Source organism: Aspergillus japonicus (assembly GCF_003184785.1).
Source record: "Aspergillus japonicus CBS 114.51 unplaced genomic scaffold BO86scaffold_2, whole genome shotgun sequence".
Taxonomy (NCBI): domain Eukaryota; kingdom Fungi; phylum Ascomycota; class Eurotiomycetes; order Eurotiales; family Aspergillaceae; genus Aspergillus; species Aspergillus japonicus.
In genome coordinates, this window is record NW_020291639.1 from 941,217 (window position 1) to 960,451 (window position 19,235).

At 52.1% G+C, this 19,235-nt stretch overlaps 7 protein-coding genes across 7 annotated transcripts; 5 read left to right on the forward strand and 2 right to left on the reverse strand.

The window, feature by feature from the left end:
- Window positions 1-244: 244 nt before the first annotated feature.
- Window positions 245-2,453, reverse strand: cpcB (40S ribosomal protein RACK1). The gene is made up of 4 exons (XM_025671021.1): window positions 2,265-2,453; window positions 1,838-1,964; window positions 1,365-1,682; window positions 245-1,120 (listed from the first exon to the last, which is right to left on the reverse strand). The coding sequence occupies exons 1-4, from the start codon at window positions 2,342-2,344 to the stop codon at window positions 695-697; spliced, it is 951 nt and encodes a 316-aa protein (XP_025532954.1). The 5' UTR covers window positions 2,345-2,453; the 3' UTR covers window positions 245-694.
- A 929-nt stretch (window positions 2,454-3,382) lies between these two features.
- Window positions 3,383-5,240, forward strand: BO86DRAFT_77189 (uncharacterized protein). Its single transcript, XM_025677661.1, has one exon. It carries the CDS (start codon window positions 3,729-3,731, stop codon window positions 4,818-4,820), a length of 1,092 nt encoding a protein of 363 aa, XP_025532955.1. The 5' UTR covers window positions 3,383-3,728; the 3' UTR covers window positions 4,821-5,240.
- An 856-nt stretch (window positions 5,241-6,096) lies between these two features.
- Window positions 6,097-6,862, forward strand: BO86DRAFT_77163 (uncharacterized protein). Its single transcript, XM_025677660.1, has one exon. It carries the CDS (start codon window positions 6,178-6,180, stop codon window positions 6,703-6,705), a length of 528 nt encoding a protein of 175 aa, XP_025532956.1. The 5' UTR covers window positions 6,097-6,177; the 3' UTR covers window positions 6,706-6,862.
- Window positions 6,863-10,568: 3,706 nt separating this feature from the next.
- BO86DRAFT_394845 (uncharacterized protein) lies at window positions 10,569-14,201 on the forward strand (the record flags this gene model as incomplete). The annotated part of the gene is made up of 2 exons (XM_025673258.1): window positions 10,569-12,914; window positions 12,975-14,201. The coding sequence occupies 2 exons, from the start codon at window positions 10,569-10,571 to the stop codon at window positions 14,199-14,201; spliced, it is 3,573 nt and encodes a 1,190-aa protein (XP_025532957.1).
- A 738-nt stretch (window positions 14,202-14,939) lies between these two features.
- Window positions 14,940-16,090, forward strand: BO86DRAFT_385053 (emp24/gp25L/p24 family protein). The gene is made up of 4 exons (XM_025671022.1): window positions 14,940-15,206; window positions 15,343-15,469; window positions 15,561-15,861; window positions 15,959-16,090. Exons 1-4 carry the CDS (start codon window positions 14,997-14,999, stop codon window positions 15,975-15,977), a joined length of 657 nt encoding a protein of 218 aa, XP_025532958.1. The 5' UTR covers window positions 14,940-14,996; the 3' UTR covers window positions 15,978-16,090.
- A 318-nt stretch (window positions 16,091-16,408) lies between these two features.
- Window positions 16,409-17,663, forward strand: BO86DRAFT_328878 (succinate dehydrogenase assembly factor 2). The gene is made up of 2 exons (XM_025668658.1): window positions 16,409-16,970; window positions 17,114-17,663. The coding sequence occupies exons 1-2, from the start codon at window positions 16,502-16,504 to the stop codon at window positions 17,560-17,562; spliced, it is 918 nt and encodes a 305-aa protein (XP_025532959.1). The 5' UTR covers window positions 16,409-16,501; the 3' UTR covers window positions 17,563-17,663.
- A 615-nt stretch (window positions 17,664-18,278) lies between these two features.
- Window positions 18,279-18,980, reverse strand: BO86DRAFT_375000 (uncharacterized protein; the record flags this gene model as incomplete). Its single annotated transcript, XM_025670466.1, has 3 exons — window positions 18,279-18,646; window positions 18,717-18,833; window positions 18,908-18,980. 3 exons carry the CDS (start codon window positions 18,978-18,980, stop codon window positions 18,279-18,281), a joined length of 558 nt encoding a protein of 185 aa, XP_025532960.1.
- Between the last annotated feature and the right edge of the window lie 255 nt (window positions 18,981-19,235).

Sequence of the window (19,235 nt, forward strand, 5' to 3'; positions counted from 1 at the left end):
CCTTCTGCCGCTTCCTCTTTCGGAAGCCCGTGTAGATCTAGTAAGTGCGTAGTGGTGCTCGAAATAGGCGTGCGGACGATCTAGACAGTAGGCCGAAGTCTACTGCAGGACTTGAAGTATTGCTCTAACTGACAGGACTATGACTTCATCGAGAGAGTACGAACTTATACATGAAGTCTAGAACACTACGACACCAATTACATCAGGCTCCGGGGAAAGGGGGCAGAGATATAAGTTTTTAACGTCTTTTGAATGGTATTCGAACAATCCACATCTCATACTTCAGAAGATCCCCCAGACAATTCATCGGGATTTTGAGAGCCACGAATTGCGTAAGAGGTAGACATGCTGAAGAGAGAGAAATGATAACCCGGGGAAAGAAGCCCGAATGAACGGGATGGGTATAGAGGGGGATAATCGGGGAGGTGAAGGGTAGGGTGAGTTGGGTGGGTGAGTGAGAGTTAGAAACACCAGGCGGAAAGAAAAACCCAGAGTGCTTTTTTTATCATTTGCTCATGGCTCATACATCCCAAACCAATGCCTGCCCTTTTTTATTTTTGATCTTGGGAAAAAAAAAAAAGAAAAAAAATAACAAACATGAGTTCAAGTTGATATTGTCTCTCTCTCTCTCCTCTCACACTTTTCCGCCCCGCCAAGATCCTAATTAAGCTTTAAAAAGGTGGGTGGAGCACATTTATGCCCGCGACATGACACCCCAGGCACGGATCTTGTTGTCAGTGTAACCAGCGAACAGAGTCTGGCCATCAGCGCTCCAGGCCAAGCTGATGCACTCGGGCTCGCGGCTCTTCTTGCCTTTCTCGATGAACTCGGGCTTGAGCTCGTCAACCTTGCTCTTCTTCTCGAGGTCGAAGATGGTGATGCTGCTGGCGGTAGCAGCGCACAGCCAGTAGCGGTTGGGGGAGAAGACGAGGGCGTGGATCTCGTCACCGGCCTGGAGGGAGTAGAGGTGCTTGGACTCGTTGAGATCCCAGAGCATGGTGGTACCGTCCTTGCCACCGGAGGCGCAGAGGGATCCATCGGGGGAGATGGTAACGGTGTTGATGTAACCGGTGTGACCGATGTGGTCGGTCTGGAGACGGCAGGAAGCGAGCTCCCAAACCTATTTAACAATTTCGGGTTAGTTTCTGGAAGTAGAAAACCAAACATTGGCTGGATCCGAATTTCAAATTCCACCATTCTCGCAAGCACAGAAAAGCAAATACATGTCGATTGTCCATCAGGCATTGGGTGATTGTTTGTCTCATGGCCAGAAGGCTCTGAAGTAGCAAATACGTAGATATGCAAACATCCTCTGGACGAATCGAAGAGAAAATAACCGACGCAACCCGAACAATGGAACGTACCTTGACGAGCTTGTCCCAACCGGCGGAGACGATGACGGGGTTCTGGGGGTTGGGGCTGAAGCGAACGCAAGAGACCCACTCGGAGTGACCCTTGTCGGTGATGGTGAACTTGCAGTCACCGAGGGTGTTCCAGAGCTTGATGGAGCGGTCACGGGAAGCGGAGACAATCTGGCGGTTGTCGGCAGAGAAGGAGACGGAGAGGACGTCGTTGGTGTGGCCGACGAACTTGCGGGTGGTCTCACCAGTGGAGAGCTCCCACAGGCGGAGGGTCTTGTCCCAGGAGGAGGACAGAGCGTAGGCACCGTCGGAGGAGATCACCTATACAAACGAAGCCCGCACACGGTCAGCCCATCATTCCTTCTTTCCTTCTTTCTTGGCCCTTTCCCTAATCTCGAACAGCCTTGAGTGGCAGTCGCTTGGCCCTCGGGTTGAACACGGGTGGTTGGAGAATGGAACGGAGATCGGTAGCATACACAGTCAGAGACGATGTGAGAGTGGCCCTCAAGGCTGCGCTTGGGGTAACCGTAGGCCTGCTCATCGCGAGTAAGGTTCCAGATGATCAGGGTCTTGTCGCGACTGGCGGAGAGCAGCATGTTGGGGCTAGAAGTCACAAGAACAAGAAAATGTCAGAACTCATGTTGTCCATATCAACTATCATTTTTTTCTCAACCTAGTGCGATTTTGTTGCCATCATTTCATGATTCCTGCTGCAGACAATCAAACAACCTATATATACCACTCCAAACATCCGTTCTTCTTATTTTGGCTTTTTGGGGGGCGCAGCATATATAGAATTGTTCCATCGCCCTGCACCATTCCTCGCAGATTCGCAAACAAAAATCGCACTTCGATTGGGGTTGTGTGGTAATTTTTCGGTATGTGTGTTTGGTGTGCCCTTACTTCTCCAGGGAGGTAGCCAGGGAGGTAACCCAGCCATTGTGACCCTCGAGGGTGCCGCGGAGGACCAGTTGCTCAGCCATGTTGGAGTCTGGGTGACGATGAGGAGAGAGGGATGAACGCGGGCGGAGCAATTGTCCTTGACTCTGGGCTGGGAAGTAAAAATGCACAGCAACTGTTTCGAGGATGGAGGAGACAGCGTGCCCGCCTGAGCCCTAACTAGCGTGCCCGCCCGACTGGTTGTTGTGCGCCTCGCCCAACCCTAAGCCAGGACAAGCGAGTCACGTGCTGCTATGTCCGCTGACTCAGTCATGACATAAATCTTTTGTGAATCTGGGGTAGGTTTGAGTACTGCGGTTCGGGAATGAGATTTGCCGTGCTGACTCAGGATGACGACCACCCGACAGAATCGCGAGTGCAATCCCTGTACACTAAGCCATTCCGGGGACTTCCGAAACCGGCCCGACGAGCAGGCCGGAAGGAGAGGCAACAAAGCCCAAGTCAGGTGCCCGGTGATGACGGAAATCTGACAGTCGAGGTTCGCCTTGTTTCTAATCCCTTTCCTCTGCCCAAGCACTGTCATCCGGTGCCATTTCTCATCTTTTCCAGACTCTTCTCGACTTGAAACTACGTCGAGCTGCATATGCCTGTTTAAAAAGATATTGTCTGCGAGAACTGCCGACGGGTTTTGCTCATTACCCCTCGCTTCCTCGCCCTTTGCCCCCGCTTCACCATCACCAACCACTCCCCAACGAAAAGTGGGCATAAGATTCTAGCGCCTGCGCGTCGTTCATCGGTCCCTGCCCCTCACCGAGAATCGATCTGCCGCTCCCTAGGCATTTCACCTACCGTCAAGATCTTCATTGCTCACCCTCGATACTGAGGAGTACGTTCAGGCACCACGCGTCGCAGTGTTTGATCCTTCGTCACATACTGCGTCTTTGACCTAGTCGCCTCAGAGTGGTCTACAGTCTTACAGTCTATATGTATCACTCGAAATCATCCATCAAAAACGATCGCATTTTGAAGGAAGGCGGACTGAAATACTGTCATCTGACTGCATACAATCGGAACGACTGCGCGTGCATGTGTCACAACCTTCACCAACATTGAATTTTGAAGCGAACTAATTGAAAACCAACATGTCTATCAACGTTATCTTTGTTCAGGGCCTTGCCGGCTCTCACTAGGTGAAAATCTTCACCCAGTTTTTGTGCTTCACGATGGACTCCTTCAAAACCATTGGGGGCCTTGGAAGCCACGGTTTGAACGTGAAAAAAACTTTCTTTGTTCACATCTTATAAAGCAACATCTCTGTTCCCAGTCGCCAGTCGCCAAGACAGGTACGGGTGGGATTTAAACCTTGTACGTTTACATCTCATTGTCACAGGACAAACCAGTCCTTTGAGCTACCGGCGCGGAAAATCCGGGGAGGCCGGCCAGCATCTGGACACTCATCGCATCGCCATGAGCAGCCAAAACATGAACAGGAAGTCGTGGGAGTCCCTGTCATCGACATTCTCCCAGCTGGAAATTTCCATCTCCCATGACAGCTGCTATGCCTCTGATGAATACTCCGCCCCTGCAAAACCTACCACTGCCGTCCACACTCCTGACGCTCCATCTTTGGTCACCGCGGTAGCGGCGCCTCTTCAGTCGATCTTGAAGCCGATCCTGAAAAGACCATATTCAGAAATTGAAGAAGACGACGAAGAGGCAGAGTCTGGCTACGCATCTGAGGAATCCGAATACGGATATGATAGCTTTGACGAGTCGGATGATGACATGTGTGAAATCTCAGATTGGGATGAAGCTTCTGACATCATGTCTCAATCGGATGGAGAGGAAGACGATGTCGCGTCACTAGACGGCTCATTCATTGAGTTCGGAGCTCATGTTCAGTTTGATGCGAACATATGCTATATCGAAGCGCCAGAGCTAGAGGACGATGATGAAAGTCCTGAGGCCGGATTGACTTGCCACGAGTTGATGGAGATGGCACGAGCGTCTGGTACCCTGCGGCTACAAGAGGGTACAGGTCCTGGAGATCACCCTGATGACTGCGAGGACGACGATAGTCTGATCCTGGAAACCTTGAAGCAGCTCCCGGAAGAGCACCCCGATGATGTTGTTGACTTGGACAAGAGTCTCTTCGTCGCCTACATGAATGGCATCAATGGGCTTACCGACCCACAGTACAAATCTCGCCTTCGCAGCCGCGTTGACGATATCAAGTCTGGTCGTGCACACACGCCATATCTAGACGAGGATGGCACTACTGGTGCGTACATCGATAACGCGCTCAACCACGTTATCGGAGTGTTCCGCAACATCGTCGCCGAGGAGGAGTTCAACGAACTTGTTGACCTCAGCCACGTCAAGGGCTGCTCCCCAGGGCCAAGTGGGAGCATCAACCAGAAGCTCTTGACCAAGCTTGAGAATATCCTCTCAGAGAGACTGGCCTCAGATGTCGTCAATATCGGGCCTGACGAGTTGAGCTTCTTCACCAGTGGGCTTGCCTACGCTCTAGACCACTGGAACAGTTACATGACGCGATGAATATGATACGCTGTCCATGAAGAACCACGAAGGGAAACAAAAAACAATAAAAGCAAAAAAAAAGATGGCCAAGAGCCGAAAGATGCCCAAGGGGCTCAAAATTGTTGCTATTTCATTTGCTATGGCCTAAGAATAAAAAGCACTTCGCAAAAGCTTACGAGCGGGGATTATCCGCATCGTTAATGATTATGAATCCCAAATTTTCTATCTCCATTTCTCAACGAGTGTGACTTCGTAGACGAGCGGCGATGTACAGTGTGCAGTACACCACTCATCCAGTAATCAGCAAGCACAACTCCTGATCCCGGCAAGATCGCAACTATAATCCGAGCAGAATATACCCCCTGAAAGGGTCAATCTTAGTTGCCACGCAATGAGGCCAACGCGCCACCCCTGCCGCACTTCAGAGATTTTTTCGAAACGCATATTTTGTGGCGCTGGCTATAACACATCAGCACTATACTCACTCAGTAATAACTCATGGGTACTTATGCAGTGCCCTACCGTACACGTCCACCCCTCCCCTACAGTATCCCATCAAACTGAAACACTTGGAGTATGAGGGTGCCGATGTGATGAATGCAGGGCTAGACCCGGTCGATCACTGATTGAGTCTTTCGCCAATCGGAAGCATTCGATCCGTGTACTCATGCTGAGTACAAAACACCTATGGAAGATAGTGACCCCGGAGGTCTAGACTTTCGATGGTATTCGAGACAGTAGGATCCCAGATTACGCCACAGGTAACCCCCGTAGGGAACCGTAAGAGGAAGAGAGGAAAAGGGAGGCTCTGGATGCAGGCTGCTGAGTAGATGGGGCGAGGCGGGAGTTTCGGGGAAGTCCGTGCTACATCCGCTCCGGTTGATACGAAGGGCAAATAGGAAGAGGATGGATGGGTCAATGTTGGGGTTGAGACGGATGGGCTATATTATGCGTACTGTACCGCTTGAGGTAGTCATATGCGCTGATGTCAGATCTGGTTGCGCAAATCTAGTGATGGTGGTGAAGGGAGGGTTGTTGGGTTGTGACTACCGGTATATGCATCTGCTCTATCGGGCATGGGAGGAAAGCACTGCAGGGCACGCACCGCTGCATGACGTTTGCAGCGGGGATCTTGACACATCCAGTCACATCATATCATACGATCCGAAACTCCAGGCGCTGAGACTTGATCCCTGCCACGCTAGTTACTAGCATGGGTATCACCTATCAAGGCCTTCCGGATTCTTGCACTAGATGCACTGCGAGTACGGAGTACACAGTACATGTACATGTACATGCAAACATGCATAGGCGATGAATCACAGCCTCCCTCCGGCGCTATTGTACGTATCGCTTAGATCCTACCCCAAAAATCATGGTGCTGGATTATGTCGTGGTTGGCTGGTTGATCGATCATGCATATACAGTATATGGATTGCTGGCTGCCTACTGTATTGACAGGGAAAGGCCTATCCGCTGCGGGATTGGGGAGACATCCATGTTATGTTGGTTACAGGTTTCGAGGTGGACGAGGTGTTTCGTTCGTTGGGGTCCATTTATCCATGTCTGGGGGCCGGGTTGGGGGCGCCTTGGTTGGTTGCATCTAGACTTGAATGGCCTTGTATCAGCCCCAGCTCCATGGAGGCTTAGTCCGGTGGTTTATTGCCCTGCCTACCTGCCTACCTGCCCTGTGCTTAGGGTTGGGGCTGCATGTACTGTGCTGATGTGTAGGGTTGTCGAGGTCAATGCACGCAGGGAAGGATTTATAGTTGGGATGGAGATAAGGTGGTCTTGGCGGGGTGGTAGCTGGGGGTTTATTTATGCTCGTAGATATAATTATGGGGTTACTTGTTTGATTGGTGGCTACATGTGTCTGAGTCTAGTCGTTGCGCTTTGGGGATGAGGATGCATGTGCCAGGTGGATGCATAGGTATGTTATCGGGTGTAGCAGCCGCTTCCAACTCATGCGTGCTGGTCTGGTGGGTATATGGTCAAGTTCCGCGACCTGGATAATCGGCCGGATATTTCAAGATAGAGTGCTTAAAGGCACCAATTGCAGGCGCGAGGAATGATGTGTTGAACCGTCCTGTCGAAAGTTAGGGTCTCAAATTTCAGTCGTGTTTTTGTACAATATGTAGCGGGGCAGCCTCATCCCCGGTCGTGGTTGACGGATCGAAGAAACAATAAGCCTCTCGGATGATGTAATTCGAGATCATGAGATTACGATCCATGGGTTGCAGTACAGCAGCTACGTTAGTATTGTACTGGCTTGTTCTGGTGTTGCTTGTTGCATTTGAGGTCTCCCTACCGGGCTGATATCGGTTAATCCATCCCACCACCCACGGAGACTGAATATAGCAACACCTAGTCTAGGCAAAATCGATAGTACTCACAAAACCCAGCCTGGAAAGCCCCCCTCTCAGCTCGTATCATATATTGCGCCCGCCTCCACCGGCAATGGGCCTGGGTTCAAGTTGCACCTCAGCTGAAGAGTGGATTGTTGATACGTTCCCACAATCGTATATTAAATCGGAGTCTGGAACCCAATCATAGGCGGCCATCGGCGAGGTGTACCCGATTAACTATGTCTCTTACCCGCTGGCTTGCCCGGAAGAGGCCTACTGTACTTTCAATGGAATCGGAACCATTGGTGTGGGAGCACGACATGGTCATGGTGAACCAGCCTGAACCGCTGGGGAGAAAAATGGAAATGGATCCCTCCCTGATTGGATCCCTGCTGCCAGTTCACCGGTCCCACCGATGCAGAGCAGGGATTCAGGCGATAGTTCGGTGCTTGATTCGTCTCTTCTCGAACCTACTCACAATCCAAGATCGTGGGAGTGATCAGTGACTCGTGAAAAGACCGACAAAAGTGGGAACGGGAGGATGAAATAGAATTTGAAAGTCTCTGGCCCTAGTCTCGAAGGCCGCGTGTGAACGGCAAGAGGTGGGAGGCTGCGAAAGTCAAAGCAGGGGATGCCTGACTCGCAAACTGTAGGAGCACTGTAGCAGATCAGATGTTATTGACTCTCGAGAAGGAAAGTGCTGTCAGGAGCCCATTAGAGGCATCGCAAGCTGATAGACATGGACAATTTGTCAAGGCGTCCTTTTTAACCTTTAATTCTCCCCGCGGGCCACAGCAAAATCCAGTAGTATATGGGGTATGGAGAAACCAGCATACCAGAAAGGCATGTCCCACGATCATCATCAGTGCACCCACCAGTGATCTCCCTTGTCAGCTTAGAGATCACTGTCCGACTGCGCGGCCTCCTATTCTACTCCGGGGGGGCACAACGTAGGGTCAAGGGAGTGTTCCCGAGTCGAGTGTATTATTCCTGTTTCTTGGTTGTGTACTGTACTTACCTATGCAGAACATCTCCGAACGATTATCCATTTCTCTTGAAAGTTGAAACAGCTCCTGTGATGATAGTGGCTTGATTGGTCATGCAAGCCACCGGACAGTGGCCATTGCCATGATTTGCTTACCGGGCGGATAACAGTACTTAGCAATCAGATTTTGAGTTCCATGGTGCCTGGGCTTGAGACCGATTTCGGGAAGAGATGAGGGGGGGAACCGAAACTTGGAGCGGGATCACGGACGGATTTTGTCCTTGGGGTTGGGTTAGATTGAATTTCTATGAGTATCTCCTCGGTTATATCCGGTAAAAGTACTGGAGTACAGTACAGTACTATCACTTTGCACCTGTTCTGAGTACTTCGGAGGTGGATTCAAATTGCACTTCTTCGTGGTCAATTTAACATGATTGAATGCAAGCATGAGACACGGCTCGCTACGAGAGGCGAGAGCAACGAGACAGGGTGGGAGGCTTACATTCCAGTCGGCTTGCAGTAGCGCCCCCTTAACTCCCCCTCGTGCCCCTGCAGTCGGGACGGTATTTCATCCTTAGTGAAAGTGACTAATCCTTTAGGGTTCTTTTCCCTGCCTGCCTGGTGGGGCCTTTTTCACTAGTTCGGCTCTGGCGATCGTCGGTTTTCTTGGGCTTCGGTGCCTTTTCTTATTTGCTTCTAGTCGCAACCGACTGGCCACTTCTCCTGGATGCTGGTGGCTGATGGTAGGGGTCCGGATGCTGGCCTCTCTTTCTCTCATCATGCTCAAAGCCTCATGACCATGACCATGACCAACGGACGTTCCAACCATGATTCCGGATGATGCTCGGAAAAACAGAAAACAGACGGCTCATGTTTATCGAAATCGAGGGAGGAACCGTGGAATAATATGGTGCTGGCCGTTTGTCGGGCGAACTAGTTGCAGTGCTTCGTCCATGGATTGTCGCTCTCCCCGAAACCGATATCTGAGGCCAAGCTGTTCCTGACCCGAGAAGGTCTCAAGTCGGTGGCGACCCCGAGGCCAATGTCGATCTTGCCAGAGCCCTCGTGCTTGATGCATTCCGACTCGTGGGGGTCCCATCAGAATGATGGTCTGGTTGGAAACTTTAACAAGTCATAAGTCATGAACAGCTTGCTTTTTCCAGTCACCCCCTTCGATGCACAAAGCGGAGAAGCATGGACGGTGTAGAAGATAAGTCAGTCAGTCAGTCCTTGGTAAGTTATTCGGTACTATGTAGAAAAAGGAAAAAGGGAAATCACTGGCCTATTCTTACCTTCCGGTTCCAGTTCCAGTTCCAGTTCCAGTTCCTGTGCAGCCAAAGCGTATAAGTCCCCACACCACCCGACAACGATGTTCATTTGCTTCTCTTGACCCTCCGGGTGGAATTGAAGCGGATGATGGGTTCCACCTCTCCTGATTTTGCTAGTAGTCACTTTTTCAGTCCCGCTGCTGTGTCTGTCTGTCTGTAAATTGTAAGAATCTCTCGGATCCTAATTTACAGAGACGGTGTAGACGGGGGCAGTCGTCCATTCACATTCGTTGACTGTTGCTGTCGCTGTTGCTGTTGCTGCCACTTCTATGTACATACAGTACTGTACATACATACAAACTCCTACCTGATGGCTTGACTGTTACTCCTGAACTTTCACCACCTCCCATAAGGTCCTTCACTCATACTCTTTCTCTTCTCTCCCTACTCATCGAACCCCCTCTCTCTTCCTCTCTCTCTCTCTTTCTCTCTCTCTCTTTCCCCCCCTCTCTTCTTTCTTTCGCTTTCCCTTTTTACACCTCACCTCATCTTCTTCACATTTCCACTCCCTTACGCTTCTCTCCGACCATCCGCTGAATCACCCTCTCCTTAAAACCACAACACCAGCCCTATCTCAAAGCATAGTCCAGATCTTCATTGATCGTTCGGATTTCGGTCTCTCAATCCCTCCATAAGTCAAGTACTGCGACATGCACACTACGTTCTGTTAGTTGGTTCGTTACACCGGGTACGTTCTAGCCTCGACCCCATTTTGCGACTGCGTGCGCCTCTCCGCTGGTGCTGCCAGTTTTTGCTTTTTTTTACTTCTTCTACCCGATCTTCCTTTGTTCTTCATGCTTTAATAATTGCTTTTGCCGCATGCTCTGTGGCTTGACGCAATCTTACGACATCTACCGTTAAGGCAGTACCCAAAAAAGAAAAAATCAAGTCGCAAGGCCCCCAATATGGGCTGTGCAACTCATTTCGTATTGTTCAAAGGCTGACCAAATGTCTCTGTCGCGTTTCAGGATACTAAAGTCCCCTTCATTCGCTCCTGAGCTTGCTGGACACCCCGAATAATAATTCACCCCGCTCCCGTCTTCTTTGTTCGATCTGCGATCTTCAGGCCGACCTCTTTGCGACTGTATGTGATCCTCGCATTACGACCATGCAGCACAGCAAAGGACCCGATTCTCCGGAGATGGGGAGGACGGTCTCGCGCTCGCGCAGCACCAGTATTTCCAGCGACTCCCAACTCCCCCGAGCCCATCTGCTCGCCCCCACAGTAGTTACACCAGCGCCCACTTTTATCGCCTCTTCCGCTGCAGCCCAGATTATCACCACAGACCAGGAATTTAATGCGGCCGACTTCGTTCCCGATGAAGATGGACCGGGCTCTCCTGCCAGTGCTTTTGTGACTCGCGAGGCTCTGTCAGCCCTCAACGGTTTCCTTGACTACCTTCTATTTGATATCCTAGCTGCAGCAAAATCAACACAGTTGGCCTGCATCCGACCAGCGGTGGCGGACGTCCTAAAGCCCCGTCTCGCTAAGGAAGTGGTAGAGGCAGCGGACGATGAGCTGAGTGAGGTCTTGGGTGGCCCGGAAGACGAGCAGCTCGAATTCCGTGGCGGCCAGACCCCTGGCGGTGAATTCGACCTGATTCGTTCGTGGAAGCTCACTCGCCTGCGATGTATGGTTTACACGCGACTGGGGGACATGGAAGAGGACGAGGAGGAAGAGCATATCGCACGGGAAGGCTTAGCCGATGAAGACGGCGTCCCGCGAAGACTGGCTAGTCACGTAGGGAATATCACACCCGCCGCAGCCATTTTCTTGACTTCGATTATCGAGCATTTGGGCGAACAAGCATTGATCATCGCGGGTGAGACAGCTCGGTCACGATTGTCGACCAAGCTCGAGCAAGATTCTGAAGAATCTATGGAGACTGGTATCAATCGCGCAAGTATGGACCGACTGGTAGTGGAGGATCATGACATGGAGAAGTTGGCCTTGAACCCGACACTGGGCCGACTCTGGCGAACATGGCGCAAACGCGTCCGGGGGTCCAACCTGTCGCGGGCAGTTTCACGAGAATCAATGCGCCGCCGCCATAGCGTGTTCACCACTACCGGCAGTAGGAAGAGCAGCGTTTTCACCGCAGATGAATTCTCCGTCCGTTCGGCAACCTCACCAGTCCCCGAAACACCAAAAGATGTCGACCCAACCTTGGTACCCTTGCCGCTTAATGACCACGATATCCAGGAAATCGAGGTCCCTGGTTATCTGCCAGAGCTTGAGGCCGGCGAGATCCAGACCATGCAGGCTGTAGTAGCCCACAAAGTTCGTCCCCATAGTCTTATGGTACTCACCCTGCCTTCCCCGAGATCGCCATCATCGAACGGCAACTCGCCCCTTACTCCTAAGCTACAGACCATGACAATCACCCGTCATGCTCGATCAAGATCGTTGCCCAACGCTGGACCCGGGGAGGAGACTCCGGAACCTGAGCAGTTTCCAGAGCGACCGTCACCGACTGCGTCCGAGGAGCGGCGGCGCTTGGAGACCATGTACGAACATGATGAAGATGACGAGCGGAATGCCGACCAGGAACACAAGGAGGAAACTATTGAACTCGTGAATCAAGTAGACCAAGAGACAAACTCAGTGCCGGAGACGACCACTGTTCTAGCCACCTCTGCCGTCGCCCACGAGGTGATCACTCCGGTGTCCCCAACGTCACCGATCGAGACAGAACTCGAGGGTCAAGGGGCACGTGCAAGACCAAGGTTGGCTTCTGCGCAGCGACCACGACCAAAAACGATGCGAGAATCATCGATTTACGAAGAGCGGTCACCGCCTGCTACTCCTGTTTTGGTGGAGGAACAATTTGGGTCAACGGTCAAGGAAGACGCACCGCAGACGCAAGGGGCTGACTCCGCCTCGGTAGCGCCCGCTGTCGATCTCGACGAGTTATCATCCGAGGAGTCTGTAGCCCCTCCTACCACTCGTTCTTCGACCGATGACGGCAATTCGTACAAGGCCTCCAGGCCCCTTTCTACCTCTGGAGATAGCGCCTCCTCTGACGTCTCGCGGAAACTACCCAAATCTAGCCCCCTCTCCAACGATACCAATCATCGCTACGGGCGGTCCAGCCCTGGAATCTCGTCTGTCAAATCCGGCATTGAGCGTGCCGCCGTTCAAAGACTGTCAGGGCGACCAACCACCTCGGTGGCATCTTCAAGCTATTCCAAACCGCGCCGCTCGGACAGTTTCGGCAGCAGCCGCGAGAGGCGTCCTGTGACGTCCGGCTCATCATCCGCTTCAAGCAAGCTGAAAGGCCTGATCGTCCGTACAGGGGATTCCAACTCTTTGCGCCTGCGAAACTCGTCTGAGATAAGCAGGGTGTCAACTCAGGAGTCAGCTTTCGATGACACCACCGGCTTAGATGAGCTTATCCGTAGCGAAGAAACTCTACACTTCACACTGACTCCTAGAAACATGAGAGAAATGGAGGTATGTCTGGAGTCCCTCAACCATGAAGTCGTCAAGGAATGCCACTAATTGTCAAACCAGCTGCCTGATTCACCCAGATGGCGAGCCCAGCAGACCACCCCGTCCGAATCGGATATCGCGCGACCAAGAACATCTCACGCATCTTCCAAGAGCATCATGGACCTTGCTCCAATGTCCAAGTGCAAATCATCGGACCAACCAAAATACACCCCGATCGTGGTTCCTTCTGTGCTCCCACCACAGCCCACCACCGAGCCAAGTATCGTATCGCCGACATCCATCAATTCTACTGGATCAGGTACTCCTACGATCACTGGATTTGACAAAAGCGGTTCTGGCAAGCCATCAAGCGTGCGCCGCGTTTCTGATGCGACAGATGTCTCACGCAGGGTCTCCAGACCAGCGAGTGCTTCAGCTCGTAACAGCAGTGCACGTTTGCAAGCACGCCCTGCTGTGGCCCCGAAAGGAGATCAGACCTCCGATCTGATTGATTTCATCCGCGAGGGACCGCCTACTCCCGGAGCTCACCGGATCTCACGTGCGGTGGCGCCATTTCGTGATACTATGGACTCAGACGAATTGCAGGCTCTAGAGTCGGGGCGTCCGAGTATGCAAGGATCGCTGACGGCAAATACACTAACTTCCGTTGGCTCCCACACCGGCCTTCTGGAGACAGGTCTTCGGTCAAGCACTCCCACCACATATAGCAAGGAGATTTCAGAAGATATTCGACCGAAACGAACGCAGCGTCGCGTCCGAGACCCCTATGCAATTGACTCGGATGATGACGACCTTGAAGATCTTCTCGAACCCGCGAAACCAAAGCGCGATGAGGAAAGTCTGATGGATTTCCTGCGAAACGTACCACCCCCTGCATCTGCAGCTCCCCCGCAACCGTTGACTACGAATATGGGTGCCCGGCGGGGCTCATCTGCTGGCTTTGCTGGTGCTTCATCTGTGAAGACCCTGCTCTCTCGGACCACGGCTACCGAAAAGAACGTCCTCGCACAACCTTCAAGGAGCTCCCTCCGCCAGACGTCTGAGAGTTATATGACTGGGGCAAACAACAACTATACGACTAAATCTGGTGGATCCATGAATGCTGCCTACGGTTTACCGTCTGTTTCTCAAAGGCAAACCGAGACTAGTGCGCTAGCCGACTTTCTGAGGAATACTGGCCCTCCTGAGCCTCCAGTGACCAGACCTACGCAAACCGCTCCCCCAACTAAGCCGAAGGAATCAGGCTTCTCGCGCCTTTTCGCACGTCGAAAGAAGATTGAAGTCTGATTCATGCCACCGTGACTTTCTTTTTCTTTGATCACAGCTGTTGTTTTCTCTGCGGCCCTGAACACGACATGCTATCACTGGCAAATGACCTGTCTTTCTGAGCGTTGTGACTTTTGATGATGATACCTCTACCTTCAATCTTTTCCATTCCATGTCCATAATGACACTATTTCTTACATTGGAACTGTTACTCGTTCTATCTTTTCCCACCCCCTTACCCTCGTTGGCCATGTTCTATTCGAACAGTACCACCCCTCGTTTGCAGCGATTCTCTTTTCTTTCTTGGTTGATTCCCCCAAAGTCTCATCTTTTCTTTTTCTTTTCTGTCGGTGACTCCCAGAACCACTAATTTCAATTCAAGAATCATGCGATCTGGGATCTACGTCCTATGATGTCACTTTTGGTTCCTCGAAGCATCTTTACATCCTACTTTGTATGGAGAGGATGGGGCTCCTGTGCCGATATTGTACATAGCAACACAATTTAGCTGTCTGACGCAGAATGATAGTGTCTACGACCAAAAATTAGGGCTTTTGTGTACAGTCACTGCTTGTAGCCACGAGTCACGAGCCATGTCGCATATAGTGTAAGTATGATGTTGCAGCCAATAGCTGATGGTAGGCGTTGTTGTTCCAACCTGAAACGGGAAGGGGGGGCGATAACCGGATCAATGTTATGCCGGCCTTGCCCGATCCCCTGGAGCGCGGCGTGGCATCAATAATACTGGCCGCTTCCGAGCTTCGTTGTCAATTTCCTAGACCTTACTGTCGGCTGCTGCGACAATCGCCGTTAACAATGGCGGCAACTCACTTTACGATGAGGTCTCTCTTCGGCCTTCTATTCCTTCTCTTTGTTCAACTCTCTACTGCCCTCAAGTTTGACCTGTCTGCCGTCAGTGGAAAGAATGAGCGCTGTATCCGCAACTTCGTCTTCAAGGACCAGCTGGTCGTAGTCACTGCCATTGTCAGCGGCAACAAGGGTGACGGACAAGTGGTCAACATGCACGTACGTGGCAATAATTCCAGAGCTATATTTACGACGTCGGTTCGAGCAAAGCGTCGAACTCGTCGTGATTCTCCAGTGATCTACGAAGGGTTGGGGTCGGGACAATCAATCAGCTAACTATACATGCTGGGAATAGATTAAGGATGCCCTGGGCAATGAGCACGGTCGTCCCAAGGACATTGCTGGAGAGACTCGCCAGGCCTTTACTGCCCCTGCCGACACTGCCTTCGATGTTTGCTTCGACAACCAGCTGACCACTCGCCGTACGTCTCACCTTGCTCTCCCTTCAAGTCTTCCGAAAGAACGTACCCAGTGGAATCCATAGCTAACCATCTTCTGGGTGTGATCGCGCAGACGCTATTCCCAACCCCTACAAGTCGATCGAGCTCGACGTCGAGATCGGTGCCGACGCCCGCGACTGGTCCAGCATCCAGGTTCAGGAGAAGCTCAAGCCCGTCGAGACCGACCTCCGTCGCATCGAGGAGATGGTCGCGGAAATCGTTAGCGAGATGGAATACCTGCGCGCCCGTGAGCAGAAGCTGCGCGACACCAACGAGAGCACGAATGAGCGTGTCAAGTGGTTCGCTTTCGGCACTATGGGCATGTTGGTTGGATTGGGCGCTTGGCAGGTGGTCTATTTGCGGGCCTACTTCCGGTATGTTCCTTTCTCGTTTCTCTTGCCTGATTGCGTATCTGGTGATCTGGATCTGGGGCAAGGTTTGGCTAATCCTTCCAATTCTTTTTGCATTCAGATCCAAGCACCTTATCTAGATTTCTTTCTTTGTAGCTTGGGGTGTATTTTGTGGGGATGGAGGAGGTTACAGGTTGATGCTTCTCTACTTGTCATGACCAATATATGGACTTTCTTCCAATTGCATTCATATACAACTTTTTGATCGTTTGTAGTCTATGACAGCCGTGGTGGGCAAGTCGCACTTGGTGATTATCAAAGCACCCAAACCAACTAGATTCAGCGAATAGGATATCCTTTCTCTCCGACAACTCCCACAGTTTCCCAATCAAAAGAGAATCCTCGACTGAAGTCATGATAGCATCACTGGGCAGAGGCGAAAGCTGCCACTTTTCGAAATCAGCAGGTTGCGGTTGGTTGCATCGTGCCGTGCAAACACAACAAACAGCTTCATCTGCGGATGATGTCAACCCGGTCTTTATTCGCCGGATCAATTGCTCTATTGCCGACGGCCTTCCCCAGAGTCCGATCAAAAAAATCGTTATCCTCACGACTTTTCCTTTGCCCCCCAGTAACTCATTCGAGATACTGACACACAGACACGATGTCCGCATCTAGACTTGTCCACCGCTTCGTGCGGCCCTCCGCATCCTCCCTCTCGTTCACCACGACGACCACTTTTGCCCGTCGCTCTTTCGGCAACTCGGCTGTTCGTCTCAACGGCGATGGCGCTGTGAAGGATCGCGCTCCCTCGACCGCGCCCCAGCACCGTGAGAACGAGATCAACAAGCCCCACAACCCCAATGTCCCCAACACGACCTCCACAATGACCAAGGACTTCCCCAAGGTGGGCGCCAAGTCCGCGCCGCCGGACCTCGTGGGCGCCGTCGACCCGAACTACAAGCCGGCGGACCCGTACCCCGGCAAGGTTGAGCATTTCACCGGCGGGCGCGAGGAGACCGGGGCCCAGAAGCCGGAGCTGGGAGTTGGAGAGATGGAGGGTATCACCTTCCGGGTTGAGCCTCTCCGCCGCTCGGGAGAGGATGTAACGACCATGCGCGCGCGGTTGTTGTGTATGTCTTACCCTTTCCTCGCTATTGGCATCATTAATCTATATTACCCCTCGTGCGAGATGATTCTGCTCTTCATGCCGCTTGTCGAATTCATAGGACCGTAGGGGAGAGAAACGTTCACTAATCGTCTTTGGGTGAAACAGATCAGAGCAGAAAGCGCGGCATCCTCGAGTCCGACCTGTTGCTGTCGACCTTCGCCGATGTCTACCTGCGTACGATGAACCAGGCGCAGCTGCAGGAGTATGACCGCTTCCTCGACGAGAACGATTGGGATATCTACTACTGGGCTACGCAGGATCCCCCGGCCGATGGCGGCGAACAGTCCCCTTCCTCCACGGCCCAGGGGGCCCAGGATACCGTCACCGAGACCTGGAAGCAGACTGGAGCCAAGAGCGGCGAGTGGGCGCAGACCGTGGGCGCCTACAAGGCTGCATACCGGCCCGTGCCGACGCGGTGGAAGGAGTCGAAGGTGCTGGAGCTGCTGCGGGCGCATGTGCGCGATAATAGCGCAACGGGCTTCCATGCAGCGAAGAGTAAGAAGACGGGGGGTGCTGGGTTGGGTCGCATGCCTAATGTGCAGGTGTTTAACTAGAGCGGAGGGGAGAGAAGCGAAAAGGTAAAAGGGGTCTCGATGGTCGTCGTTGATGTCGCGCGTGTACTATAAAAAGGAAGGGGCTGTAGACTGAAATTCTGAACATGTATTTTCCATTTACGACGCGTTTTCTGCCAGTTCAAAATGGGGAGTTGAACACTGCATGTAGACAGTAGACTGGACTTGACTGGACCGGGGAATTGTTGGAGACCGGTGCAATGTCAACATTTGAATGTGCTTTCTGAGTGTCATGCGAAGCTGGCGCCGAGCTTTTGATGATCGAACCCGTTGTACCCAGAAGACTTGTCAGAATGCCATGGACTTGCCCCGCTTAGTTCAATATATATAGTACATCCTTCAAGTAGGTAATATACAACGCCGCCCGAAGCTTACACCAGTGCGTTCGCAAGTCCCTGCATCAGAGACCCCTCTATGCATCACTGATGCTTAATGCGCCTCTTCTTACACACCAACATGGCGCGCCGACACTCCGATCTGATGAGGAACGCCGATCAATTCTCATGACCCCTGAAGTAAAATGGAGAGAGAGTGGAGAGGGTGAATCCTGCCAACATCAAGACGGTCATCCAGGATTTCAGCAGCTTTGGAGGATACACGGCTAGTCTAGTAGCCTGCTTCGCATCATGTACGCAATTTGGGGTAGCAATCGACGTTTTGGCGATTGAGGTCGGACTTTATCAAAGCAAGAAACCAGCTCATCTCTGGGAAGAGGTCGGATTCCAGGAATCCGGCTGCCACTTCTCACCAGGTCCACTGGCGGCCTTTGCCCAAGGGTCCTGTTTTGCAGCTGGTTTCTCCTTCTTCTCGTTCCGAGGACCAGCAGGGGTAGCCTCCGTTGCCTGCGCCTCCTCCCTCGGAGGGTTCAATGTAGCGTCGCTGGTCTGAGTAGCAGGGACAGGTTGCTGAGTCTTCGGCTTATCGAGATAAGATGCCTTGCTCGCCCACCGTTCGTCAGCGAGACGAGCCAACTCCTTGAGTTGGATCTGTCGGATGATATCCTGTTGCTGTTCTGCAATCGACGGAGGGTCCGCTCGTACGTATCGAAGCCATTGGTGCCATTGTGCTAGACGAAAGAACAGGTCAGTTTTTAACAGTGGCACTGCAGGCTTGACCCAACGCTTAGGAGCACTTACGGCTGACTTGGACATCGGAGAGGTGGGTTTTAGGGTCACATTTGACGATGCGACGATACCGATTCGCATTCAGGGCATCTTTAAATTCCCAATAAGTGTTTCCCTTCAAATCATGGCCTGCGATGCGAGTGTCAGAATTAGCATTGGACTGGGTCTTTTTGTGTTAATGCGATTTACTGGAGCGGACATACCCACGAGAAAGGAAGTGCGCCACGGCAATTTCAGGCTCTTCCACTTGAACCAGAGACTGTTGATGGGACTCATTTGCCCGACGCAAGTCAGAAAATGCCTGGGAGCAACGATGTCAGGCAGCAACACGGGGGGGGGGGGGGCGTGTGTAAGATGAGATGCGGTATTCGGTATTTCATCCACTCAGAAGGGAGTTGATTTGGGGATGGCAAGCAATAACTAGAATTAATTATTATTGCGGCCGGAACGTCATCGGCGCATACCGGCCGGTACAGTACGAGCGATACGAGAACGATCGTATTGGCGGCGTATTACGAGGCCAAGATTCCC